General features: G+C 42.3%; 1 protein-coding gene across 2 annotated transcripts; it reads right to left on the bottom strand.

Moving 5' to 3' along the window:
• Positions 1 to 199: 199 nt before the first annotated feature.
• LOC136620764 (cytochrome P450 2K6-like) lies at positions 200 to 26874 on the bottom strand. Of its 2 annotated transcripts, none has more exons than XM_066595741.1 (10): positions 26787 to 26874; positions 23149 to 23342; positions 21719 to 21881; positions 18898 to 19047; positions 18241 to 18401; positions 10437 to 10613; positions 4546 to 4687; positions 3516 to 3700; positions 3038 to 3179; positions 200 to 1396 (listed from the first exon to the last, which is right to left on the bottom strand). In XM_066595741.1, exons 2-10 carry the CDS (start codon positions 23320 to 23322, stop codon positions 1218 to 1220), a joined length of 1473 nt encoding a protein of 490 aa, XP_066451838.1. In that variant the 5' UTR covers positions 23323 to 23342; positions 26787 to 26874; the 3' UTR covers positions 200 to 1217. The 2 variants fall into 2 exon arrangements, with proteins under 2 accessions (XP_066451838.1, XP_066451846.1); XM_066595749.1 differs by lacking the exon at positions 26787 to 26874 and adding an exon at positions 24281 to 24414.
• Positions 26875 to 27854: the final 980 nt, after the last annotated feature.

Raw genomic sequence — 27854 nt, 5'->3', positions numbered from 1 at the left:
CAGCTTTGTCATTAGGGTCCTCTATAGGAGACTTTACCTTGACTTCCGTTACCCAGCTACGGTCCCTCAGCACTGGGGAGATGCTCCCTGTCTTGTCATCCGCTTTGCTTTTAACTTACCCTTGACATTAATTATAGCCAACAATAATAATCGTTAAGTCTCAATAGTTGCAGAGAGCCTAGGAGGGTTAACAAATGGGTAAACAATAGAGGGACAACTTTATTTTGCTTGACACTGGCACCCAACATGCATGAATGGCTAGGAAAGATTATCAATATTAAATCCCCATAACACCGTTTAATATCACATATGGATATTCACATCATCATCAACACACTTGAAGCTAAAGGTTACAAAAAATATATGATTTTTCTAGAAGCAAGTCAACATGTTCACATTAACACTAAAGTATTAAAGGGAGTTCTTGGAAAACCAAAAGAAGAAGTCCAATATGCACCAACCCCCTTTGGACCCCAGCAATTGGTAGAAAAAGAGGTTGTGACACTCAAGTGGTAATAGGATGTTCATCCAGGTCCAATTGTGCATTGGCATGAGCGATTCCTGCTGATATTGTGGTTCAATGCCAGATATAGATGAGCAGTTATGACAGGATGAACATTGAAGAACATATAGTGCTCTTTGGCCATTTCAGGGATCACTGATGGCTTTTCCTAAGACAACATCATCCATGTGGTTTAATGCCGATAAGTGTATAGTGTTGGAATTTGTTTTTTGCTCAGGTCTTAATGCAGATGACACAAGTTCTTAGTTTTTGAAATTTCATTATGACCAAGATAATGTTTGACATGACTTTAAAGGGACACTGTCACCACGGAACAGTACTGTAAACTAAGGTTTGTGCTATTCTCGATGGTCACGTGGAGCTGGGGTGTGTTTTTTATACTCATCCATGGCCTGATTCCTGTGGTATCCCTCCATGATGTCCACGCATGGTCTAAAGATTTAACTCTTTCCAGACTACTGTGTGCCTGCCCTCCAATATATGTGTATAGGATGGCGCATGCACAGCTGTCTGAAATGAGTAAAAGTCTTCAGATTGCAGGCAGACTTCACAGAAGGAGACCACAGGCACTGGGCAGTGGGCGGGTATAAATAAAATACACCTCTCGGCTCCCCGTCACCATCCAGAACAGGATCATAACTTAGTTTAAGGTGGTATTCCATGACAGCAGTGTATCTTTAATCGAAGATGTATTCTATTTGCGTGGTACAGCACAGATTTCATAAGGTTTAGGACCATTTGTAGTTCCGGGTCCAGGTGTAAGGTCTAATGTTGCTCCAGGTGGGGCCTGAAATGTGAAGTTTTGTAATAAAGTTGTGAAAAACAAAAACAGCTCCATTTTAGCCAATGTCTCACCAGCACAACTTCTTTTTCCTAGGAATCAAAGAATATAAAATGTTAAGAGAATTACAATATTTTTGAAAAACGTATACGTGGTTGAAAATACTCAGAATCTAGTTCTTGGAAAAGTATTGACCCTCCAGCTGGTGCAGAGTCTTTAGGGCAATGCTTCTTAAAACCTGGGTCATGTTTCAAGGTTTCATACATCGTTGGACACTTACTTACAGGATAGTTACCTATAGGGGGCACTAGAGCGACAACTTTCCTCTGGAGCCAAGCTATTTTGGATGTTCAAATGTTTTCTTTTAATGTTTATACAATAAACTCATCATTTCCATTAGAGTTTTAAGATAACGTACAATGAGCGGGTACAGCAGCACACAGAAGAAGCTCCCAAAAGGGTGAGGTGGATAAACTGCAAGCCACAGTGAGAGCCCGAACCACAAGACTCCAATAGCAATTTGAATGTAATTGAGTATAGTGGCAGCATGAGCAGAAAATCGAATACTTGATAAAAAAAAAGATGCAAAAAGCTTTATTAATCGATGGTCAAAAAAAAAGGAAAGCAAGCTAGGTTTCGGCCATATTAGGCCTTTTTCAAGCTCAAAAAGGCCTAATATGGCCGAAACATAGCTTGCTTAGTTTTTATTTTGACCATGGATTAATAAAGCTTTTTGCATCTTTTTTTATCAAGAAATCGATTTTCTGCTCATGCTGCCAGTATACTCAATTACATTCAAAGAGTTTTAAGATAAAATTTTACATATTGCTGGGTTCACAAGTACCCAGATTCTGATTTTTTCTTTAAAGGAAATATCAAAAAATGACATATTATCTAAGTCAGGTTTTACTATGTGCATGCATGTATTTTTACAGTTTTTGGGTGTTTTTATAAGAAAATATGTGACTTTATATATTTATTTCAAATTTTGAAATATTACAGTCATCATACTTGCATTACAGCAGACACAATATGCTGATGCTTCATGTGTTCTGCAGCTCTTACCAGCTTTGATATATAGACTGGGACAGAATAAATAGAGTGATCTCATTATCATTAGAGAGTGGAATAATTGCCTTCTCCGGTGTACTTCAGAAGACCAAGGTAAGGTAAGATAGTAAAGATCCATCTATTCGGGACAAGCTGTCGGGCAAACGATGCACAGCAGCTCATCTCAGTGATGCTCACTTCTGTGCTGTTAAACAGGAGCAAGTATCGCTGGCCTTGTCCAAAGCCTTGCCGACATGTAGGCGGAGGGGGCATGGGAAGCGTTTTCTCCCTGCTCGCCTCCATTCACAATAAGTAGACAGTCCTTCAGAAGTGAACAACTGCTGTTTACAATGGATGGCTTTCTGCATGTAGAAACTGAATGAGCGGACAGCTCTCCTTCAGTTGCTGCAAGCATTTACACTGGATGTGGCAATTTGAGTGATTAAGAATGATAATCGTCCCATGAAAAAGGGCCATAAAACTATATACAGAAATAAGGCTCTATATGCATGTCTGTTGTCACATCCTGGTCCCTGGGGGAGGGGCTTATTATACTTCCTGCAGACTGTAATAATCTATAACATTTACCTGTTGATTCACTCTCATTCATTAGAGCTGCCATAATACACACAAAAATTTCCAAAATTAATAAAAAATCTATCTAGACACTAGATTGTCATTACCTAATGAGAAGGGTATGAAGGCCTCGTTCTTCATGAGATTTCCACTGGAGTCAAGAAAGTGTTCTGGATAAAACTCATCGGGCTTCTTAAAGTGAGTTTTATCTTTCAGCACAGAGTTCAGCAATGGGAAAACAACAGTGCCCTGCAGGAAGAATAAATCAAGTATCAGTGAAATTGTAATGTGAGCCATAACAATTAGGGTGCCCACACACGAGCGGGCACACAACCAGGAACAACAAAGCTCCATATGGATTTATCACCACATAACATCATAGCTTCTATTTACAGTATAAGGGAAACCATGACACTGTGACTGATCCGAATTCTCATCTACGTACACCATCCAATGACTTTTGAATGCCTAAGTGAACAGAGTCTTAGAAAAGCAAAACGCTCATCCATACAGTATGGCATAATGATAATCACAATGGTTAGAATTTTTATATATTGTTTATTCACATAGAAATCCAATTCTTACCTTTGGTATAAAATACCCTCTAAATGTGACATCTTGAGAAGCTGCACGAGGGACATTAGCCGGTATGATATCTCCAAACCGCTGAATTTCATGAATGACTGCTTCAGTATACGGCATTTGTTTCCTATGCTCTACCTGAGGTTGAGCCGATCCAATCACTTTTTCAATTTCACTTTGGACTTTTTCTGTCAGAAAAGAGATAAGCTGTAACAACGCATTCACGAAAATGTGGGGGCCTTTGTACCGTGTTATGGCGTACCATAGTTTTCAAAACTGCAAACAGAGAGATTATAGAGAGCAGCACACAAAGTATGAAGCAATATTTGTTTGTGTAGCCGCCCCAACACAAATCTTGCTCCACACTTTGTAAGCTGATCTCTCTGATTGCAATTTCGAAAACTTGACAGGTATGCCATAACATGCCCCTTTCAACAGACCACAACCCCTTACATCTCCTATTTACAGCCCACATCCCCTGAAGCAAGGGCACTAAAAGGAAGATGGTACCTGGAGACTCGCCAATTCTTTTGCTGCTTCCACCTTTTTCAGTGCCCACTACACAATAATAATGTCCTCTTTGTCCCCCAAAAAGGTAATAATGCCTACTTAGTTCCCCATCCTTGGTTGTCCATCACAGATGGTAATAATTCTCCCGTAGTGCCCCACAGGTACAGAGCCTCCACAATGTAATAAAGCCCCCTTTAGGTAATAGTTCCCACTCTGTGCCCCATAAGTTCCTCTCTGACCACAGTTACACAAATTGCTTCATGCACTGCTTCACATGAAGATGTTGCACATCGAATGGAGGGTTTGAAGAAATGCATAAAGCTAGACTTGCCAAATCTTGTGGGATGTCTTCTATTTTTCTGGTATAATCCTAAGCCTTCCAGAAGAATTAGCAGGTATACATTAAGGCTGCCACAAAGGGCACTTAAATCTGTTTTTCAGGTGATATTAACAAAATACAATGCATATTGAAACGTTTACATTAAAACCCTTGATTTGATGACCAGTGCATGCTTATGCTTACGTTGAATTTCAGGATATTTAATCATGAGCAGAAGCCCCCATCTCAGAGTGGTTGATGTGGTCTCCATTCCAGCAACAAACAAATCTCCCACCAGAGCGATCAGGTTCTCATTGTGGAAATACTGAGTGGATTCTGGCTTGTCCTTCAAATATAAATTGAATATCAACATACAATATGGTTAGAACATTTTTGAAATATATTGTTTTCATTATTTAATATATTATTGAAATATTATAATGTATTTCAGTCCATTTGGCGGATGTAGAAAATGCGACAAGTGGGTTTAAAATCTTTAATTCCACTGTTGTCTAATTGGAAGTTCCAAGGCTCCTTCCAGAACCCAGTAACACTTCCTTCCTCTCTACAAGGCTGTAAAAAAAAAGTTTTCTGTGTCCCCAGGAAAACACAATTCGGCGACATTGTTGTAGCCAAGTATGATCATGGACACCATGAGCCTTTCACCAATCAGATAAAATCCAGCGTTATTTTACTAAGCTAGCAATTGACTGTTAAAATATACACTATATGGACAAAAGTATTTGAACACTGCATGCTTTTTTTCAGTAAAAGTGCTTTATTATTCTATTTAGTAAGGTGTTGACCCTCCTTTTGCTTGTATTACAGCTGTAACACGTTGAGGCATATTTTTTACAAGTTCTCTATAAGCCTGGGCAGGAATAACGTGCCTTTTCTTGTGCAAGGCTGTGAGAAGAGATTGTTGTGAGGATGGGCGTGGGTGGTGATGTCGTACAAGTTGCTCCAGTTGGTCCCACAAGTGCTCGATTGGATGAATGAATAGTTATTACAAAATGAGCAGCTTTTTATGTTGCCCATGCCCTTCCCAGCATACCGTTCGGCAAACTCAGAATTTGCATATTGGGGCCAATAGAGTGGAGCATAGGGAGGCGGACTGGAGAGCAGTAAGCAAACATTTCCTACATGCCTTTCAAAAATGTTAAGCGTTAGCTTTAGAATTAAGGATCAACAGCCAGAGATTGCTAAGGAGGGAAGCTGATGCAAAGACATTCAAGGAATCTTTATCTTGTTTAACCCCTTCCCGCCCCATGGCGTAAGGGTACGTCAAGGCAGGCTGGTACTTTCCGCAAAATGACGTACCCTTACGTCATCGGGATAACGCGAGATCATGACTGATCTCGCGCTATCCCGCAGCGGGAGCCGGCTGTCAGTGATAGCCGCCTCCCACCGCAACAGCAGGGGGTATCGGAGATGCGCCCCCCGCAGTTAACCCCTTCCCTGCCGCGAGTAGATCTAAGTTGATCGCGGCAGGGAAAGAGTTCACAGAGGGAGCGCGCTCCCTCTGTGTCTCCAGTCGGCTCTCGCGATGTTATCACGAGAGCCCGGCCTGTCGCCATGGCAACAGGACGCCAGACACTGGCGTCCTGTAGTGCCAATGCCTATGATCGCTGCAAGTCCCTCAGAGGGACTCAAATAGTGTAAAAAAAAAAAAAGAAAAATGTAAAAAAAAGGTAAAAAAACCCTTTTTGTGCTTTTTCTAATATTAGCATAAAAAAAAGGTTAAAAAAAATTAAAATGCCACATATTTGGTATTGACATGTCCGTAACAACGTGTACAAAAAGTTGAACATGCTTTTTGTTTTGTACGGCAAAAAGCGTAAAAAAATCGCTAAAAAACAGAGGCAAAATGCTAATTTTTAGCATTTTGCCTCCCAAAAAATGCAATAAAAGTGATCAAAAAAGCCGTATATTCCCCAAAATGGTACCAATAAAAACTACAGCTCGTCTCGCAAAAAATAAGCCCTCATAGAGCTCGTACAAAGAAAAATAAAAAAGTTACAGGACTTTGAATGCAGCAATAGAGAAAACAAAGGGATTTCCAAAAAAAGGCGTTTTTATTGCAAAAAGTGGAAAAACCTAAAAAAAAATTTGAATTTTGGTATTGTTGTAATCATACCAACCCGCAGAAAAAATGTATTGTGTTATTTATGCTGCATGATTAACACTGTAAAAAAACAAAAAAAAATCTACGGCAGAATTGATGCGTTTTCTCTCCCTGTTATCATAAAGAAAATAATAAAAGTTTTATGATATAGTACCCAAAAGGTGCACCCATAAAAGCTACAGCTCACCATGCAAAAAACAAGCCCTTATACGGCCGCGTCGACTGAAAAATAAAAAAGTTATGGCTTTTGAAAAATAGAGATGAAAATCCGCCAAAAATCTTTGCGTTCTTAAGCCCAAAATAGGCCATGTCATTAAGGGGTTAATGGTTATCTTCTTATTTAGTATTCACATTTTATTGATGCTCTTGTGCAGATATTTGTTCCTTGTCTGTGAAAGTTATTTCTTCTGATAGAGGTTGTGGGAGTGCAGTGAAAAGAGTGACCTGCGGAGGGCTAGAGACAGGCACCCTGGACTGCAAAAAAAGGGTTAATACCTGCTGAGTGTGTCAGGAAGCAACATAAAAGTCTATTCCTGTCAAACTCAGAGGGGAGAGAGTATCAGTTCAGTGGAGCTGAAGCATTGCTAGCCTGAGGTCCAGTTGGGACCAGTGAGGTCTGGTGTAGACCAGTGGGGGACCTGTCACCCAGTCTGAAAGAGGAGGACACCCTCTAGATGCCTCAGGTGGGGTTTACTGACAGGGACCATGCGGGTTTGTGAACTCTGGACATTTAAATCAAATGTTGTATGCTGCATTCATTTGGTGTGCTGTTAAATAAATGCTGTGGAAGACAGATTTAGAAGAAAGTCGAGTCTCCTGGAGCCTGCTTACACATGAAGTGCGCCATTTCCCTGACATTGAGGTTGGCGATCTGCAGGCAAGAAATCCCCTTGCCACAAGGTCTATATATTTTTTAAGTTTATTAAGTAGTCTGCTGTGGCCTTTCCATCACAAGAATTGAGTCTACATATCTTACAGTAGTTATCAAGTTTCTGCTGGGATAGATTCCAGCATCATGTATATACTTTCTCCTTGTCATGTAATCAATGTATGATTATTGGAGCCATAGATGTACTCTTAGTTTAGGTTAGCAAAGAGATGTATATAAATCCTTCGTAACAGCATGAACAGTCTTTAGTGTGTGTATATATATATATATATATATATATATATATATATATATATATATATATATATATATATATATATATATGTAAAAGGCCGGAGACCTTTTTTGTATGAATGGAAGGCACATTTCCGGTTTTATGCAATCAAGCATGCTGATTTCAAAAATCAAGACGAAAATTTTTTCCAAAAACCAGAAAACCTCCCTAAATGAAGGGAAAAACTGGAAAAATTGACTGCCATATTTTGATACAAAAAAATGACTAACTATTAGAGATGAGCGAGCGTACTCGTCCGAGCTTGATGCTCGTTCGAGTATTAGGGTGTTCGAGATGCTCGTTACTCGAGATGAGCACCACGCGGGGCTCTACTCCATTACATTTCCTTCCCTGAGAAATTTGCGCGCTTTTCTGGCCAATAGAAACACAGGGAAGGCATTACAACTTCCTCCTGTGAAGTTCCAGCCCTATCCCACCCCCCTGCAGTGAGTGGCTGGCGAGATCAAGTGACCCCCCCGTATTTAAATCTGCCCCAGACACAAGCTAAGAGAGATCAGGGAAAGTGCTGTTGCTGCTGTAGCTGCTATAGGGAGAGTGTTAGGTGTTATTTTAGTCTTCAAGAACCCCAACGGTCCTTCTTAGGGCCACATCTGACCGTGTGCAGTACTGTTGAGGCTGCTTTTAGCAGTTTTGCACATTTTTTTTTTTTTTTGTATATCGGGCGTGCAGACCACAGCGTCCTCAGTCTGCAGTCATTTTACTGAGTATAGGGGCAGTACTGGTGAGGCAGGGACAGTGGTACAGGGAAAGAGATATACTGGCTATATAGGCAGTGGGCTTTTTAAAAAAAAATTGTTAAAAAAAAATCTTTGGGCTGCCTGTGACCGTGTTCAGTTTACTGCGTGTCTGCTGGGGGTAGTAGTCGCTCACTATTACCCAGCTAGGTGTGACTGCAGCCTTGCGCATAATTTTTTCTGGCTGCACTGTGCTTTCAATAACCACAGTTATCCTCCAACAGGGAAATCCATATACAGGCTATATCACAGGCAGTGGGCTTTTTCTCAAAAAATTGGAAAAAAAAATACTATATTTGGGCTGCCTGTGACCGTCTTCAGTTTACTGCTTGGGCCTTGCTAATGAGGGTTTTTCAGAAGTAAAAATTGTTGGGGGGGGGGCACTCTTGCCGCTATTGTGGCTTAATAGTGGGACCTGGGAACTTGAGATGCAGCCCAACATGTAGCCCCTCACCTGCCCTATCCGTTTCTGTGTCGTTCCCATCACTTTCTTGAATTTCCCCGATTTAGCGAGCATCGGCGATATACAAAAATGCTCGGGTCGCCCATTGACTTCAATGGGGTTCGTTACTCGAAACGATCCCTCGAGCATCGCGGGAAGTTCGACTCGAGTAACGAGCACCCGAGCATTTTGGTGCTCGCTCATCTCTACTAACTATCCTTCTCCTAAATAGTATATGAGTAAATTGAGGAGGCTAACGAGTATATGACTGTTGTAAAGATCGTAATGTTTTTTTTGTACTGTACGTACAGAAATATAAATAACAAATAATATGGTTACGATGTTTCTTGTATTTTGGTTTTATTTTATTTTAAGCATAAAGTAAATAATAAACAACAAATAAATATATAAAATATGAAAATTATTGATACAAATACGATTTTCCTTTTTTTTAGTATAAATAGGGAGGTGTTCCAGTTTTCGGAGAGCTTTTTCGTCTTGATTTTTGAAATCAGCATGCTTGATTACATAAAACCTGAAATGTGCCTTCCAATTATACAAAAAAGGTATCCAGCCATAGGTATATATATATACTGTATATATATATATATATATATATATATATATATATATATATATTAGCTGTTTTCCCCGGCCTAACCCAAGTTAATTTTCAAACAGGTGTTTACGTGTTGTTTGCATGGAACATTTTATAAAGTCAAGGTTACTTTAAAGTAACCGAGAAATAAAATATGTATACACATAGAGGAGCATTAGATTCTCTTCAGGCTGCATGTACCGATGTCCCTCTGCAGAATGTGCCAGCCCTCTCACTCTGCTCATTTAGGACCGAAAGAATGGTCATGCCAAATTTCATGTTTACATGACACCAGGAAGTTAGAGAATTAAATTAGGTATATTACATAGGGGTGCACTTACTTTTGCTCTTAGCATTGAATAATCGAGTTGTAACTCCTTTACTTTTCCCATTTAGAACCTAAAGAATAGTCATGCCAAATTTTTATGTTTGTACCACACTGGGAAGTTACATTACACAGGGGTGCCAATATTTTTGCAATTAAAATTGAATAATCAAGTTGTGACCCCTTTACTTTTTCTATTTAGGACCTAAAGAATGCTTGTGCCAAATTTCATGTTTGTACGACACCGGGAAATTACATTACATGGGGGTGCCAATACTTTTGCACTTGACATTGAATAATCAAGTTGCAACCCCTTTTCTTTTTCTATTTAGGACCTAAAGAATGATCATCACAAATGCCATGTTTGTACGACACCGGGAAGTTGCATTACATAGAGGTGCAAATACTTTTGCACTTAACATTGAATTTTTAAGTTGTGACTACTTTACATTGCCTATTTAGGACCTAAAGAATGCTCCTGCCAAATTTCATGTTTGTGTGACATCGGCAAGTTAGAGAATTTGTGGCGAGTCAGTGAGTCAGTCAGTGAGGCATTTCACCTTTATATATATATATATATATATATATATATATATATATATATATATATATATATATATATATATATTTTTCTGCAATTTAATTATTTTTACCCGTAGCCGATCGTGATTAATGAAATAGAAATACCTCCTGTTGCTTGACAAGGAATGCATCGATTATATTGCGCTGGTCATTCACATCCAGTTCTTTCCTTTGTTTAGTAAATGTAGCTTCTAAAAAACTGTGAAATTCTCTTATGTTTGCAAAAATTTTCTTGTGAGCTCCAGGTAGCAAGTTCAATAGAAACGGAAAAGCATTTGCCAGCTTAAAAAAAAAGAAAAGAAAAAAAATAGTATAAATTAATAAATAAATACATAAATCTAATATAAATAAGCCTACATGCTTTTACCTGCACCACTGTTTGACCAATTTGCCTCACATTAGGAGGATGAATTTAGTGTCATTGGATTCCTTAGATCCTCACCACAGCTGTAAAATCCTAAAATTGAAGGCGGGTATATTAAGTGAAAGTTCCCCATGTAAAGTATAGCGGTGAGGGCCATTATGGAGATTCAGGTGTTGCTAGGCGACATTCATAGTCTCACAGCATCTCTTTTCCCTCATGACTTAGAACATCTCTACTAGCTGCAAAGCCAGTGGGAGAGACTGAAGACCCGGCAGTGGTGGCGGCGAGAGTCTGAAGACTTGGTGGTGGCAGCAGCGGTGAGAGACTCGGCATGACACTGACTGACACACACACACTGACACGTAGAGAGAGAAGCAGCATGGAGATGGTGGGGAAAAGAAGAAGCATGAAGATGGAGGAAGAGGGGGAAGAGAGAAGCTGCATGGAGGAAGAGGGTGTAAGAGAGAAGCTGCATGGAGGGAGAGAGTGGAAGAGAAAAGCTGCATGAAGGGAAAGGGTTAAGAGAGAAGCGACATGGAGAGGTGGGGAGAGAAGCAGCATGGAAAAGCAGGGAGAGAAGCAGCATGGAGAGGGGGGAGAGGGAAGAGGAAGAAAGAAGCAGCATGAAGATGGGGGAGAGAAGCAGCATGGAGAAGGTGAAAGAGAGAAGCGATATGGAGAAGGAGGGAGACAGAAGTGACATTGCGAGGAAGGAAGAGAGAAGCGACATGGAGAGGGAGGAAGAGATAAGCTGCATGGAGAGGGAGGAAGAGAGAAGCTGCATGGAGAGAGAGGAGGAGAGAAGCTGCATGGAGAGAGAGGAGGAGAGAAGCTGCATGGAGAGAGAGAGGAATAGAAAAGCTGCGTAGAGAGGTAAGAAGAGAGAAGCAGCATGAAGAGCGAGAAAGAGAGAAGCGGCATGGAGAGAAAGGGGAGACAAGCGGCATAGAGAGGAGGGGGAGACAAGCTGCATGGAGAGGGAGGAGGAGAGAAGCTGCTTGGAGAGGAGATGAGAAGCTGCATGGAGAGGTAGGAAGAGAGAAGCTGCATGGAGAGGGAGGCAGAGAGAAGCAGCATGAAGAGGAAGAAAGAGAGAAGCGGCATGGAGAGAAGGGGAGACAAGCAGCATGGAGAGGAGGGGGAGACAAGCGGCATGAAGAGGAGGGGGAGACAAGCGGCATGAAGAGGAGGGGGAGACAAGCAGCATGGAGAGGAGGGGGAGACAAGCAGTATGGAGAGGAGGGGGAGACAAGCGGCATGGAGAAGAGGGGGAGACAAGCAGCTTGGAGAGGAGGGAGGGACAAGCAGCATGGAGAGGAGGGGGAGAGAAGCGGCATTGAGAGGGGGAGGGAAGCGGCATTGAGAGCGGGGGGAGAGAAACATCATGGAGAGGGGGAGAGGAAGGTGTCATAGAGAGGGGGGAGAGGAAAGCAGCGTGGAGAGGGGGGAGAGGAAAGCAGCGTGGAGAGGGGGGAGAGGAAAGTGGCTTGAAGAGGGGGAGAGAGAAGCAGCATAGAGGGAGAGAAGTGGTATGGGGAGAGAGGGAGAGAGGAGCAGCAAGGAGAGGGGGGAGATGAAAGCAGCATGAAGAGGGCAGTGAGAAGTAGCATGGAGAGAGAGAAGCAGCCTGGAGGGAGAGAAGTGGAATGGAGAGAGAGGGAGAGAGGATAGAAGCAGCATGAAAAGATGGAGAGAGGAGCGGTATGAAGTGAGGGAGGGGGATAGAGGGAGAGAGAAGCGGCATGCAGAGAAAGAGTGGGGAGAGGGGAAGACCATTCTTCCAAACATTTTATGTTTGCTATGTAAACATTGGGTCAATCTAGTATCAATAATAATTAAAGGAGTTATCTTGGGAGGCAAACTATCTACCTGGTCCAGTGGTTTTAGTCTTCACTTTCAGCCTGCTTCCAACACCAGTCAAGTGGTATGGCCTTTTCTATTCCCCCTCACATCATGGCGGGGGCTGGCTATTTAACTCATTTAAGCTAATCCAGCCCCTTCTCTGTCTCTGCATCAGCCAGTAAAGAGAAGAGGGCCATCATAGTATTGAAAAGTCCAAAGAACCCACCCAGTGCCATTGTATGATTAGCAACTAAAAGGGCCATTACCTCATGACTCTTCTTGGAAGCGTGCCAAAAGTGAATGTTTTACAGCTAGACCCAGTAAGTATATCATTTTCCTAGACAACCTCTTAAATAAATATTTTAAAGGAAAAAAAAATCCCCAAAAACCAAAACTAAATACAAAAAAGATCATATAACCCCTTGTCGCATTGCAATCATATTAGTAAATAACAGAAACAGCCACATATATGTGTTAATAAAATGAATATGACTTCATGTTATATCCCAGTGGTGGCGAACCTATGGCACGCGTGCCAGAGGCGGCACGCAGAGCCCTCCCTGCTGGCACGCGTCGCCATCGGCCACTCATCACCACCTTAGTGAATGCCTGCAGGGGCCGTGGCTCCCCTGCTGACATTCACTCAGCGCTGCTTTCTGTGCTGATCCCGGCGCACACTGAGTCAGTGTGCAGCTAGGATCCTTCTCCCCCGTCCCCCGACGTCTCCTACTTTGGTTCCGCAAGAGCAGGGGGAGAAGGCATCCAACAGCAGCACACTGCCTTCAGTGAGCACCTGGGATCAGGCAGGAGAGGAGCGGCGCTCCCGCGAGGAGGAGGGGTACGTATGTGGGGGAGGGGGTGGGCATTCTGACAGCTGGGAGAATCGCTGGGGGGGGAGCATTCTGACTGCTGGGAAAATCGCTGGGGGGGGGGGCATCCTGACTGGTGGGAAAATCGCTGGGGGGGGAGCATTCTGACTGCTGGGAAAATTGCTGGGGGGGAGGGGGGCATTCTGACTGCTGGGAAAATCGCTGGGGGGGGAGGGGGGCATTCTGACTGCTGGGAAAATCGCTGGGGGGGAGGGGGGGCATTGTGACTGCAGGGAAAATCGCTGGGGGGGGGAAGGGGGGCATTCTGTCTGCTGGGAAAATCGCTGGGGGGGAGGGGGGCATTCTGTCTGCTGGGAAAATCGCTGGGGGGGAGCATTCTGACTGCTGGGAAAATCGCTGGGGGGGGGGCATCCTGACTGGTGGGAAAATCGCTGGGGGGGAGCATTCTGACTGCTGGGAAAATTGCTGGGGGGGAGGGGAGGGGGGGCATTCTGACTGCTGGGAAAATCGCGGGGGGGAGGGCATTCTGACTGCTGGGAAAATCGCTGGGGGGAAGACTTTAGGACTGCTGGGGGAACTGTTGGGGGGTGAGGCATTAGTACTGCTGGGGGAACCGCTGGGGGGGAAGGCATTATGACTGCTGAGGGGGGCGCATTATCATTTCTGGGGGAACCGCTTGAGGGGAGGGGGGCATTATTGCTGGCAGACAGCTGGGGGTGGCATTGTGACTGCTGGTGGACCACTGGGGGGGGGTAATATGACTGCTGTGGGAACCGCTGGGGGGGAAGCGGGCATTATTACTGCTGGGGGACCGCTGGGGTATGTCACTATTACCACTGGGGGGGGGGTGTCACTATTATCGCTAGGAGGGCCACTATTACCACTGGGGTATGTTTACATGCGGCAGAAACTGGCAGGGCTGTTTCAAAATAGACAGGGTGCAGATTTTGACTGCTTTTTGGATGCAGAAATGCTGCAGAATTTTCCACATCCAAAAAGCAGTCAGAATCTGCACCCTGTCTATTTTTAAGCAGCCCTGTCCTTTTTAGAATGACGGGGGTAAAATCATGTCGTGATAAGCCCCGCCCCCTGACATGTTGGCACTTTGCGATACATAAGTTGGTTTTGGGTTGCAGTTTGGGCACTCGGTCTCTGAAAGGTTCGCCATCACTGTTCTATCCTATACGCAGTTATTTTCCTTCCCACTACCCATCCTGTATGCCTCTTTTCATTATATTCATTTGTCCTTCTTCATGACAAATTATAGATATTAAATAGTTGTTCAATAAGCCTTGAATGAATGACTAAGGGTGGCTTCATGCGAGCGTGTTTTTGTACGTACATAGGTGCGTACATAGGTGCGCACCCTTGTACGTGCAAAAACACGCGTGAATGCAGGTCCGTGCATTGTTTTCAATAGAGCTGCGGCTGCTGCCGGCAGCTCCATTGAAAACAATGGTCTGCCGGCACCCCTGCATTCTTTTTCAGGGAAGGGCTTTACATATAAGCCTTTCCCTGAAAAAGAAAAATTTCAGTGTAAAAAAATAAATAAATAAAAAATATACCTGTCCGCCGCTACCATGATTCAACAGATGTTTCCTTCATCCCCGCTAGTTTAAAATCCCCGCCTGATGAAAGAGGTGAATGTGATTGGCTGATATGCTTAGCCAATCACAGGCAGCTCTCGCCATTCATTCGACGAGAGCTGCTTGTGATTAACTGAGTAGGTCAGCCAATCACAAACAGCTCTTTCAGCAGCCGGGGATTTTAAATCCCCGCCTGCTGATAGATCAGCACCACCGTGCAGGGGACAGCAGGAGAAGACGTGGCTGAGCCATTGACATGTGTGACAGCTGCGGTAGAGAATTGAAGAATTCCTCTGCTGCATCTGTCACAGATGTGGCAGATGTAGCAGCAGGGAATTCTTCTAACTAGTGGGGATGAAGGAAACATCTGCCGCATGCGGCAGATGTGTTCTTCATCCCCGCAGAGTTCACGGCAGCGGCGGACAGGTAAGTATATTTATTATTTTTTTTTACACTAAAATTTTTCTTTTCTAGGGAAAGGATTATATGTAAAGCCCTTCCCTGAAAAACAATGCAGGAGTGCCGGCAGACTATTGTTTTCAATGGAGCCGCCGACAGCAGCCGTGGCTTTATTGAAAACAATGCGTGCATTCCCTATGGTGAACAAATGTCCTATCTTGCAGGCACACCATAGGGAATGCATTGTTGCAAATAGAAGCATGTTTTTGTGTGTGCATATGCACGCACAAAAACACGCTGATGTGAAGCCACCCTAAGGCTTTTGCACCAGAAGATAGCTATGTGGCATTTAGACTGTCCGGCAGGTCAAACTGACATATTCCTAGCTGTTCACTTATGTTCCTAAACATTCTCTCTAGATTTACTGTTCCACGAAGTTAATCATGTATGATTGTTTCAACGCTGGCTTGCGTTTGCCTGGCATTTTAGATGTTAACTTCCTTATTTTGCATATTCATATTGTGTTTGTTTCTTTTGACCAATGGTAATAAATGAATTATAATAGATTTGAAATATTGTAATTGAAGCATATGTCCCTATAAAAACTGTTGGCTGTCAATCAATAAAAAGATCACGTTGATCACGCTAAGTGTTCTTGTGGTGAGAGATAATCGACTGAGCTCAGCTTACCTCTAACTAAGAATTTGGACCCCAAAAGTATATCATATAGCAAATATTAATTTTTGCACTAACATAGGCATTCTTAAATTAGCAGATATGGCTAAATGCATACTTGCCAACTTGCCAACTTTTGAACAAGAACATGAAGGAGGACCCAAAAGGTAGAGTCAAAGTGGTGCATGCAGCGTGCTGAGAAAATTGTTAGAATTATGTCCCACCCACTTATAAAGGACATGCCCCTAATTTATAAACTTTGAATCACAAATACATAACCTTTTTCAGTACACCCTGAAATGAATACAGACCTACACACACCAGACATGGCAAGTACATACAACCCAAATGTAAGACTCCAAACAGTTGTGAATCTATATGAAGGTCTGGTCTTGTGTCTGGAAATTTATTGGTGCGTGGAGGTGTGTCAAACTACCACTTTACAATCTTCAGACCAGAAATTCAGATAGTCACTTCTCCCCATTTCTGTGCTTCCCACTGCACTGGAAGTGGGTGTGCTTGAGAGAAGCACAGGGATGGAGTAAAATGAGTATGTACCGGCTCTTCTGCAGTAGATTTTCTGGCTCTTCTTAGAGATCTCACTTTTTCCAGGAGTTTCTTAGCTATTTTGGGAGAGTTGAACAGTATGACTAAATGAGAAGCCTCTTGTGACCATCCAGCAGCATGAGAATGGGAGCATTACTCAAGAGTACATGAGGAAGAAATATATTGCAAATAGATTTGCTCTTCAATTCCTTTCCGCTGCAGCCCTTTGTTTCTTTTTCATCTTCATTTTAATCTCCTCGATTTCAAAAAATAACTTTTATTTTAGCAGCAATATAGCTACATTAGGGTTTTTTTTTGTGGGAAAAGTTGCATTTTTCAGTGGTACCATTTAACATGATATAATGTATTAGAAAATTTTGAAGAGTTTGTAAATGGGGCACAGTGGAAAAAAAACGCAAATAGGGGTTAGTTTTTACAGTATTCACAGTGCAGTAAAAATGCTGTGATAAACATGCTGCTGGAAATCCCATTGTTCATGCAAAATAGGAGGATGTGTCCAAGTCTACGTATTAGAGACCATATCCAAAGAGTAGTTTGAGGAGAAGTAAAACACTAGCCAAGAAAAATATTACAATGGGGCAGTTACCCAGTTCTTCTCTATTCTTTTTGATAAAAACCGCCAGCCTTAATGCATTTTGGGGACACAGCCCCTTCTTCAGGAACGGCTGTAAGAGTGCAGGAAATGTATCAGGACGAGTCTGCCGACGCATTTTGAGAAAGAATCATGGGGTAAATTTCATACAAAGCCCTCAGAAATTCACCATCAGAGCAAGTAGAGAATTGGACATTCCACAGCTGACTGTGTGGAAAATTCTGTGCAAATGTTTGCAATGTTATACCTACAGATTGTAATTGTTATCGGCCCTGAAAGCGGACAACAAAGTGAAGCAACGTTCTATCTCTGAGAGTATGAAAACTGTAATGGACAGCAATAGTTTCATAGAATCTTTAGTGTTTAGTGATGAATATGCCCACCACCTTTCGGGCTCAGCTAACAAACCTAATGTCAGAATTTTAGGGAAGGTAAATGTGGAGCATAATGGTGACTCCCTCAAGGTGAGTGCATTTTGCACAGTGGAGAGTGGACAGCCCCTTATTTTTCAATGAGGAAGCAATCTCAGGGATTTTGTATCTGGACGCTACATATGTGGCTTGTGGTATTTCTGGAACAGGAAATCCCAGGTTTCATCTCCCAACAGGACGGGGCATTTGCCCCCCATTGTCAAAATGAAGTCAGAAGTGAGCTCAATAGGTGACTACCAAACAAATGTATTGGCCGTTCAGATCATGACAATTTAGAACTTCAACCTTAGCCTCCACATTCCTCGGACCTCACGCCTTGTGATTTTTTTATTTGTGGGATATGTTAGCGTCTACATGCCAACCATACCACCCACCATGCATGATCTCTGAGCACACATCATAGAAGCTGTTGCATCAGTCAACAGTGATATGCTATTACTTAAATGGTAGGAACTTGACTCCAGACTCGATGTGTGTTGAGTGACAAAGGGGTCTCATTGAACTCTGAGTTTTTGTTTCCATTGATATTAAATTTATGTATTTGGGTGTCATTAAACAGGAATTATGAGAGGTTTGAATTAGGAAGAAGATTTGCAATAACTCTGTATAATGCACCAACTTACCCTGACCAAGGGGCTCCCAAAGAGTCTCATATTTTCATTAATTAAGCTCACAAGTCTCAGTATGGTTGGATCGTCATAATCAAATCTATGACTGAGCAATATAGCCACAATTATATTGGCAACGGCAGAATTCACATTTTGCAGGTTATTAAAAGGTTTTCCTGAAAATAGAACACATAGGTTTTACAAGATAAAGTAGGACACAATTATAGAATAGGACACGCCTTCCTGTGATGTCTCATCTGAACTGACCTCACATCATACAGACTTCTAGTACCTGAAAATCCTCATCTTAATCATTCATGAATAAACAAGCTAAAAAATAAAATTCTTTCAGCAGCGAGTAGCAGAATGGTTTCGCTTCGTTCGATTTTGCGGGCGTGATTTTCACACCCACAAAACGGGACAAAATCACAGTCGTTTGTATAAGCCCCTTCACAATTTCCTATTGAAATCCATGAGATGTTCATGTAATACATGGGCATGATTTGTCCTCTAGAAGGAGAAACTTTTTGAAACTGCTCTTTGCCCGTTTTAACAAATGAGAGATCTGCATGAGGGACTTCTTTTTAGTAGCTTAGAAATCTATTAAATGATTTTTGAAAATATATCTTTTTAAACCAGGCATTCATTTAGGAAAACGATGTATCCACTCACCTTTATAACTTCTGAATCTCTGTACCAGAGACTCAGCCTCATCAATGATTTTGTCTTCTGTTGTCTTTTTGCCCATTCCATAATCTCGTAATGCTGACAGTGTGAATCTTCTCATCACTTTCCAGTTCTCTCCATTAGCAAGGACGATGCCTGAATACATGAAAGACGTGTTATGTTATTGTTGATGGGACATGTGATAATCAACTTGGCCACCTCTTCAGCTCTTTCTTGTAATGTATGGGATGCTGGGTACATTTGTGAGAAACAACCAGTTAACCTGTAATACAGTTGGGTAACACTATATATTACATATGGTGATGTATTCGGGAGTAAAGAGTCTCCTTGTGGGAGTACCAAGTCCAAGTAGGTAAGCATACATAGATGCTGTAATACTCCCTGGGAAAAAGGTATGCAAAAAGGAGATGGAAAAGTACCTGTACAGTGCCACCTATTGGAAGGTGACCTGTTGAAAGCTCACATCAAAATACTAACGGCCAGAGGCGTAACTTGAAGCTCCTGGGCCTAAATGCAAAACCTGTAACAGGGACCCGAACTATAATGGTTTATTCATAGTACTGGGCTCTCTATATGGAGGGGAGAGACCTTATGGGCCCCCTAAGGCTCCTGTGCCTGGGTTCAACCGCATCCCCTATAGATATGCCCCTGCTAACAACCACCTGTCTGTGAGTGATGAATGACTGACTGACTGTGTAAGTTACATAGGATGATGTCACCATCATGTGATCAGTCCCCGAGGCTCTGAGCCCCGCCCCTGATCACATGATGGTGACGTCATCACATGTCCCTCATCCCTGTGCACTGAATGAAGGATTATGGGCAGATTACATCCCTCACAAACCCATGTGGCATCAGTTGCTATTGATACAGCAGTTTTCAGTCTGGCAGTATCAGGTTGCGCATCTTGGATCTGTGGTCCTACAGGTTTCTATGACCACAGCTTCACAGGTGAGGGTTAATTGAGCTGGCTGGGTGTGGTGTTTCATCTACTGCACATAAATACCAGTATCTCTTGGTAGAAGACGCTGGTCATTTTACTGTGTTACTCTGTTGTAAACACACTCAGAGCTGGTGTTACGCATGCTTGTCTGAAGTGTCTTGACACCTGTTGTCCCTCCCCTCCTTGCATTCTGGGGTGTATGCATTGAGTAGTATGTGGTACAGGGTCCACGCAGCTACACGCACCCGCAGGTTTCTCCCTTTGCCTTGGCAGGTGTGGCCTCCAGACGTCTGATGTCCTATGTGTGTTCCCTGTATCTCAGCATGGTGGCTGACTCTTTCCCCTTGGAATGAGGACACTTGTACTGGCTATGGTTTACTATCTGGATGCATGTGAGTTCAGGGTGGAGTTTCTGTTCTATGTGGAATGCAAAACTTTGTATGTTGGTGTGAACAATGACTTGTTCCGTATGTCTGTGCAGCTGGCCAGACATGTGGTGTGAACTGTCATGTTCTGTGTTTAGTGCATCTCTTCAGGTTTCTAATCACCTGGGACCTGGCTATCTCTGAAGTCAGTGGGGCTGTTCTTATTGGAACAATCACCCTGCTTTTAGGCAGGGGTGCCCTACTTTCCCTGATGGGTCCTTCCATCTTTACCTGAAGAGTTGTAATTGGTTCTTGCAAATACTATAAGTGTTGTCGTGGTTTTATTAGGACACCATCTTGTGTCTGTACTGAGGCATGACGCTTAAGTGTGCCACATGGATGTAACAGGCAGTTTGTAGTTTGTTGTGAGACAGCTGCATACCTGTGTGGAGACTCCAATAAATTACACTTCTCAAATGTACACATACATAGCTCGTGGGGCATATTGACCAACAACATTGAAACAGTCCTTTACCACTATATTTACAGTCTTGTGAACATGCTGTCATGTGATTTCAAGTGATAATGCTGCCAATACCATTCTAGCCTTCATCTAATCAGCAACCGTCGTCCAGTGTTGAAACAAACTGTCGCTGTCATGCAAACATGTCACTACAGAAGGTTCAACACCGCCATGAAGCTAATGCAGCTTACCTAATACAGTAATTTCAACTCAGTGAGCAGCAGAATTTTTGTAAATCTTGCATGGAAATATTTTGACCAACTTCAATCCCTTTTACTATATTATATTAATAAGTGGCACTTGGTGCCACCAGAAACACTGGTACTAGTGTAGCCTTATAAAGAAGTCACCTTCTAATAGGTGGTTTCATGGAGGTTCTATTCCCTATTTGCATACCTTTCTCCCAAGGAGCATTGTATGGCCCTTGCCAACTTAGCACTGTCCTCAATTTTACTCTACTGGACCTGCATTAAAGGTTTCTCCCCCAGCCAACCAGTACCTGCTCCGACAAGGGACAAATAACCCAAAACAGCACAGTATGTCCAAAGATCAGAGTCTTTTTTTTCTGAAGGAGACGTTGATTGACTACAATGTTGTAAATAGAGTTCTCACGATACGCCAGTCATGTTAACAATTGCTACATCTGTACACCCTTAGGTTAAAAGGTCAGACATTGACTTATAGGGAAACCACCTTCCAATAGATAGCACAGTGGAGGTGCTTTTCCATCCTTTATTTGCATAGTTGAGAAGAAGCCGGATTCGTTTGTGCCTTGGTGTCCCAAATCAGTTAGCTATACATACAGTATGTTCAGTAGTAACTGAGGGCAATGATAGTCCCTCAAAAACAACTTTAATAAAAACTTGCCAAAAGTATCCATATAAAGCCCAAACACTGTCCAATGTCTATTGTATAAGGGTAAAATAAATCACATATAAAAAGATGTAGGGTAAGATTTACAATTTCTTCACCTACCATGATCCTTTGTGGTTTTAGAAAACAAATTTGATTTCGGCCTGTCCACAAACTTATCCCCATGGTTGATTAAGGCATCTTTAACTGTATCATAACCACATAGGATAACCATTTTTGCAGGGCCCATCTGGATGCCGAAGACGGTACCATACGTTTTAGACAACTGTGAATACAAGTATAAGTTGATCAATCAATGACTGACAATACAATTTATTACACTGGTTTAGACTGTTGTTGCCATGGAGACTGAACTTTGATGTCTTTAAAAATAGCTGGAAATTGCCCCAAATGCCAATTTTGCATCATTAAAAAGCTGTATATTTTGGCGTACCCTGTTTACGTGTAAACATTTAGTTTAGTAGAAGGGGTCAGATCAGTGGAGTTCCGCCAACCAACAAGTTTACTATAACTTGTGACCACAACTGACTTGTAGGAGGTGTAGATTTTATTTTCTGTTGGATGGATAGGAAAAGATGCGCCAAATGTATTAAGAAGTAAGCACATTTCACTCCAATATACTGTAGTTTAAAAATGACTACTTCAACAATAGTTCTATCATATTTTACTGTTAAGAATGGTTACATATTATCTATATTATGCTGCATTAACACAGGTAAGTGCAATTTTGGTCTGTTTTCTGTGCAATTTTCATGTCTTTGCAGTTGTATTTGTGATTTTCCTGCACAATTTGTATCAGCTTTACATCCATTTTTCACTGTTCTGTACTTCTTGTTTTTTTTTCCTCCCCCCCCCCCCACACCTCCCTATACTAATATGTGTTAAAAATGCATCACAATTGCAAGCAAATTGGAGAAGAATTTAGGAGTGAGGGGAATGCTGCAGTTGCTAATTTCCAGTCAATTCCACATCGATGATGCAGATTTTGACTCTGCTTTAGATGTGTAAATGCTGCAGAATGTACCGTAGACATTCTACAGTAGACCTAACACAGTTTATGAGATTTGCCAGAGTATTCCTTAAAATATAAGAGACACAGGGAGGAACTTAAAACTGATATTTCTAACTGCGATCCTAATATTATTTCCCCCGTTACACAATACTAATATATGAAGAGGCGCATGCTCAGCACCTCCGTGCGCCTACACAGAAACTGATGCCAGTTTCTGGCATAAATTATACATAACATGTCGGTTGGGGTAGCCATGCCCTCTCTCGACAAGCCACGCTCCCTTACAATGAAAGTGGCAGACAGTGTCACAAATTGCCAAAAGTTGCTACATTTTTTCAACCATTGCAAAAAATTTTGCGACTTTTACACCAGAAGTTGGCGTAAAATGTTTCATAAATGTCCCCCACAAAGTCCAGAAATTCTCCAGTTTCCTGACCATCATTGATGATATCAAGGAAGGTAAACTGTAACATTTCCAGAGAAGTAAAATTGCTCTGATCAAACATTAGTTGCACTTTACCTCCACAAATGTCTTATAAGGTTTTGACATGTTAACACTGAGCATATTTCCAATGAGCGGCAAGGGTGTTGGTCCAGGAGGGAAATCTTTGTAAATTCCTTGTTTCCAATTCTTAGAAGCAATGACCACAAATAAAATGAGAAGAAGAGACAGAAGAATTGTGATGGGGTCCATGGCAAGAGTCTTCTGAAAACCTGGAGAAGAAAAGTTTTAGAAACAAAGAATAACCCTAAAGTTATAACAAGAGCAGGAAAATTAGCTATAAATTATCAAATATTATACTTAAAGGGATTGTCTAGCCTAGCAGAAAAATACCTTTTCAACTTATTTTCGGAGGGCCCTTTTAACAAAAAGATATAACTCACAAAAAATGAAGCCAAATATGCACCACCTGATCAACTACATGGCAGGCTTAATCACCATATACCATAGTAGCATTCAGAAAGCCAAATTGCAATATGGGAGAGCTAAGACAACCAATGAGAGGGCACTAAGAGCCGTAGAGAAGAAATCCTAACTTGAGCAAAGCTAATTATGCTGCAAAGTAAATGATAGATATAACAAGGGAAAGAGCAAACCAACGACAAGGCTAGAAACAAGGCCTGGGTTAGATATAACCACAGGAATACACATGCATGACAAACTCTAGACTAGGAAAAAGAAAATAAGAGCAAATAGGAAATACTGGAATAAAACACATAGCTTACACTATAACCAGCAACACACTACAAAACCCAGGAATTTTTAAAGAGATGCTAACTAAACAGGAACTTCTGCCTAAATGAGCCTGGGCAACAGCAGTGTATTCATCTGACCCAGACTAGTGGATCAGCTGTGGGATTGTTATATAACAACTACACTAACAGCAAACTAGGAGAGAGAAGATGATGACACAACAGGACAATGCCTGCTGATCATTACATGAACCCATACATTTCATGGCTGTGTAAATCATTTGATTTTTCAAAGTAGTATTAGACCTTGTTTTGTGGAAAATAATAAGAATTTTATTGAAAGCAGTGCTTCTTGGTTTTGTTTTCACTAGCGTGATTGTCGCACATTAATACTATGTGTGAGACAAGCCCATAACTCCACAGACATGTTCTCAGCACACAGTTGCATAATCATATACCTTTGACTGTTGTTTGTGCCCCTTTTATACAAGTGGAAACTCTCAATCCTTTCAGGGTCTCCCTATAAAATCCTTGAATTATTGCTGGACTGTCTCTTATGACCACAGAACAGACACCCTGCTGCAGCTTCACCTGTCCATGTAAGGGAAATTACTGCACAGAAACAAAAGATTTTTTTAAGGGGTTGTCCGAGATCTTTTTCTATAAAACCCAGCTGTCCCATTCATAAAACAGTCCCTTACTTACCTCTCTCGGCTCCCTGCTATGTCCAAAACTGACACTCTGGGTCTCCCTGCCCCGTGACCTCAATTTACAGGTTGCCCCAGCCTGTTTATGTGGCGTCACAGGCTGCTGTAGCCAATGACAGAGCTCAGGGATAACCCCTTTCCAATCCACTGTCTGAGTTCTGAAGACATTATGATTTAAGGCTGTACAGCTCTGATCTTGGAAGACGTCCGTCGGGGTTCTCTTACTGTATATTACCAGCCTCTCTGCTGTCGGAGCCTATTCAACGTGTCACCTCATGCAGTACTGGCTTTAGCCAGCATATAGTGCCGTTGTATAATGGCAGAAAAAGTGTAATCCCTTAGAAAAACCAGTATACAAATTGGATTGGAAAGGGTTAAGCATTGAGCTCTGTCATTGGCTATAGCAGCCTGGAACATCCCAAAAATAGGCTGGACTGTAGTCTGTAAACAAGTGAAGACCTAACGTTGGTGTAGGGTACAATAGGGGAGAGGAGTATAGGACTTTGTTGTTTTATGGCAGGTGGGAGCTCGGTTTCATTAAAAAAAGATCTCAGACAACCCCTTAAACATATTGATTTATATTCTTAGCATTTTCATTGGCTGTGATAATTCCCAGGAGGAACATGAGGCGTTTAAAGGGAAAAGCAAGGAAAATGAAGCATTCACACACATTCTGTCAGAAACCGTTTTCAAAGGGAATTTTCAGTCATGTCTTGCAGCCTTGGCTATCATGCGGTTTGAAGACTTTGCTTTCCTAGCCTTCTTCAGATCTGTGCTTTTTGCATCCATGGATTAAAGGGGTTGTCTAATTGTGAACTATTAATGGCCTATCCTTAAGATTAATCGTCACTAGTAGCTTGGTGGGGGATTGTTTGTCAGGCTGATGCTGACCAAAATTCTGCAGGAAGCAGACGGCACCATTCTTACTGTAGTGGATAGGATTGGTATTGCATGTTCCTTCAGCTTTGTGCTTCTTGCATCCATAGTATTTAATGAGCAATTTTGGTTTGTGAATATAAACCAAAATAGTTAAAGCTGCTATTATTTTTCCTTTTATGTACAATGTTGGTTTGCTTAAAAAAAAAAACGCACATCTGCAGACACCAGTTTTATTCAGTCAGTCAAAAAATATAGACTGCATACGGACACAAAATACAATTGTGTGAATGGGTTATTATTTGTGCTGGGACTTACTTCATTTTGCAATAAATCGGACTTTGGTTGAAGCTTTGTTTTCTGCCTCGCTTGCTGGACTCCTAACCTGCAGCCAACATTGTTAGGGTAAATACAGACGGCCGGGTTGGATGTGACCCATGCCCCTGCAGTGACCTGCGGCTCACCTCCTCCGGTGTCTTCTCTCTGCTCTGTGATGTTTTGGCTGGCGCACAACCGCACATGCGCAGAGCAGTGCTGGCACTTCAGCAGTGATGTTTCTGCGAGGCCCGCACAGAAATAGGACATACTGTGATATGTTTACCACGTGAGTTTTCACGCGGTCAAATCGCGGCTGTCTGCATAGGATTGTATAAACCAATGCAATCCTATGGCAGCGGCACGGGCTCACATGAACGCGTCGGATTTTCTTCATACCTTCCTTTCAATGCCTGTGTTTTACCGCGAATCTTCTGTGCAGATGGTGGTTGGGGATTCCGCAATTAAAATCTGTTTGTGTAAGACCCCCCTTAGACAGGATAAGAGTTGTCTCAATGACTGCATGAGCTCTGACGTCACCGCTAAGGTAGTCAGCGCTTGTGCAGAGCATTTAGACAGGCAGATATCACTGCTGGATGGCGGGCTTCTTACTGGATTCTTGCAAGTGGGGAGCATTTTCACTTAGCGAGAATCCTGCAATCTAGCGATGCTTTTTATACTGAGTGAAAGTGAACGAATAGTAGATTAATTTTTTGCACTTACATGGGATGATTATCAGTTTAGCTGGTTTGGATGAATTTAGAGCGATAATCGTCCCATTTAAATGTCCCTTAAAACAGTGAGAAATCTGACTTTCTTAAGATACAGTATTGTAGTATCATAATGACTTATTTCTAAAGACAATTTCAGATATAGGATATAACATGAGAAGCTCAACATCTCCAGTCATTTCCAGTCCACAGGTAATCACTTATGGAGAGGTGCATATAGCTGACTATAATCCATCATGTATATCACTGCTATGGTGACACAACACATTATATATGTGACATGGAATAATTCTATATACAGGGTATACTAATAATATGGAAGCCTTGCTTCTTACTTGTAGGGCTGTAGAGGCGACACAAAGAGCTCCACGAGTCTCCACTCCTCCGCCCTGAGCTGTGTGCTTATAAACAACCAGGACAATGTTTAACTCATGTAATTACAGTACTTTGACCTTAGTCCCAAAACATTCCAAAGCAGCTCCGCCTATATGCCAAATAAACTGGTTACAGCAGTTCTCATGAACTGTACATTGTATGTGTAGAGTGTCAGCTCTTGTGGGCATGGATCTCGCTCCTGTAGAGTGTCAGCTCCTATGGACAGGGATATTGCTCCTATAGAAACGTGGATACAGCAGTCTGACCCTGCCTCCCCTGCTGCACTGTCTTACAACAGCCTGCAGTTCTCCCATAGCAGCTCCGTCTATATGCTGAATAAACTGGTTATAGTAGTTCCCATTATCTGTACATTATATTTGTAGAGTGTCAGCTCTTGTGGGTAAGGACCTCTCTGTTGTAGAATGTCAGCTCTTATGGGCAGGGACCTCTCTCTTGTAGAGTGTAAGCTGTTATGGGCAGGAACTTCTCTCATGTAGAATGATAGTTCTTATGGGCAGAGACGTCTCTCCTGTGGACTGTAAGCTCTTATAGGTATGGACCTCTCCTTTAGAATGTCAGCTCTTACCCCTACCAGCACCCAAGGATATAGTTCTGCAGCCCACTGTGGTGCCTGGGGTTGTTATGACAGAAGAAATCATTGACTGCTGCAGTCAATGAGAGGCTGCAGAATCACATTCTTGATCTCTTGCCATTGTGACGCTCAGTAGCTCACTGATGCCAAAGAACAAACGGTGACATTGCAGCCTCTTATTGGCTGTAGTGGTCAGAGAAATCTTTGAAACTGCTGTGTGCTGCAGTGCTGGATTCCGGTGCAGTGTCTGAGGAATGAGCCCACAGCCGAGGAGATAGCGGGGTAGATAAAGACCTGGTCACAGGGATCTACAATCATCTCCCCTAGAGTTAGCTTGAGACCCGACCAAATAACTGCTCGGGGAGATCACTGGGGAAAAGTAACCAGAGGGTACCTCTAGTCCATTTGTCACACGTAACGCCACCATTCTATCCTC

This window comes from Eleutherodactylus coqui, chromosome 1, assembly GCF_035609145.1.
Source record: "Eleutherodactylus coqui strain aEleCoq1 chromosome 1, aEleCoq1.hap1, whole genome shotgun sequence".
NCBI classification, from domain to species: Eukaryota; Metazoa; Chordata; class Amphibia; order Anura; family Eleutherodactylidae; genus Eleutherodactylus; species Eleutherodactylus coqui.
This window is presented reverse-complemented; position numbering and strand designations above follow the sequence as displayed.

Excerpts from the sequence above, each read along its gene's own strand:
- LOC136620764 (XM_066595741.1), bottom strand. The coding sequence starts at position 23,322 with ATGGACCCCATCACAATTCTTCTGTCTCTTCTTCTCATTTTATTTGTG. Across the intron at positions 10,614-18,240 it reads TTGGGAGCCCCTTGGTCAGG|CTGGCAAATGCTTTTCCGTT; the intron begins GTAAGTTGGTGC and ends TTTTTTTTTAAG. Across the intron at positions 4,688-10,436 it reads TCCTTGTCAAGCAACAGGAG|GACAAGCCAGAATCCACTCA; the intron begins GTATTTCTATTT and ends TTATATTTGAAG.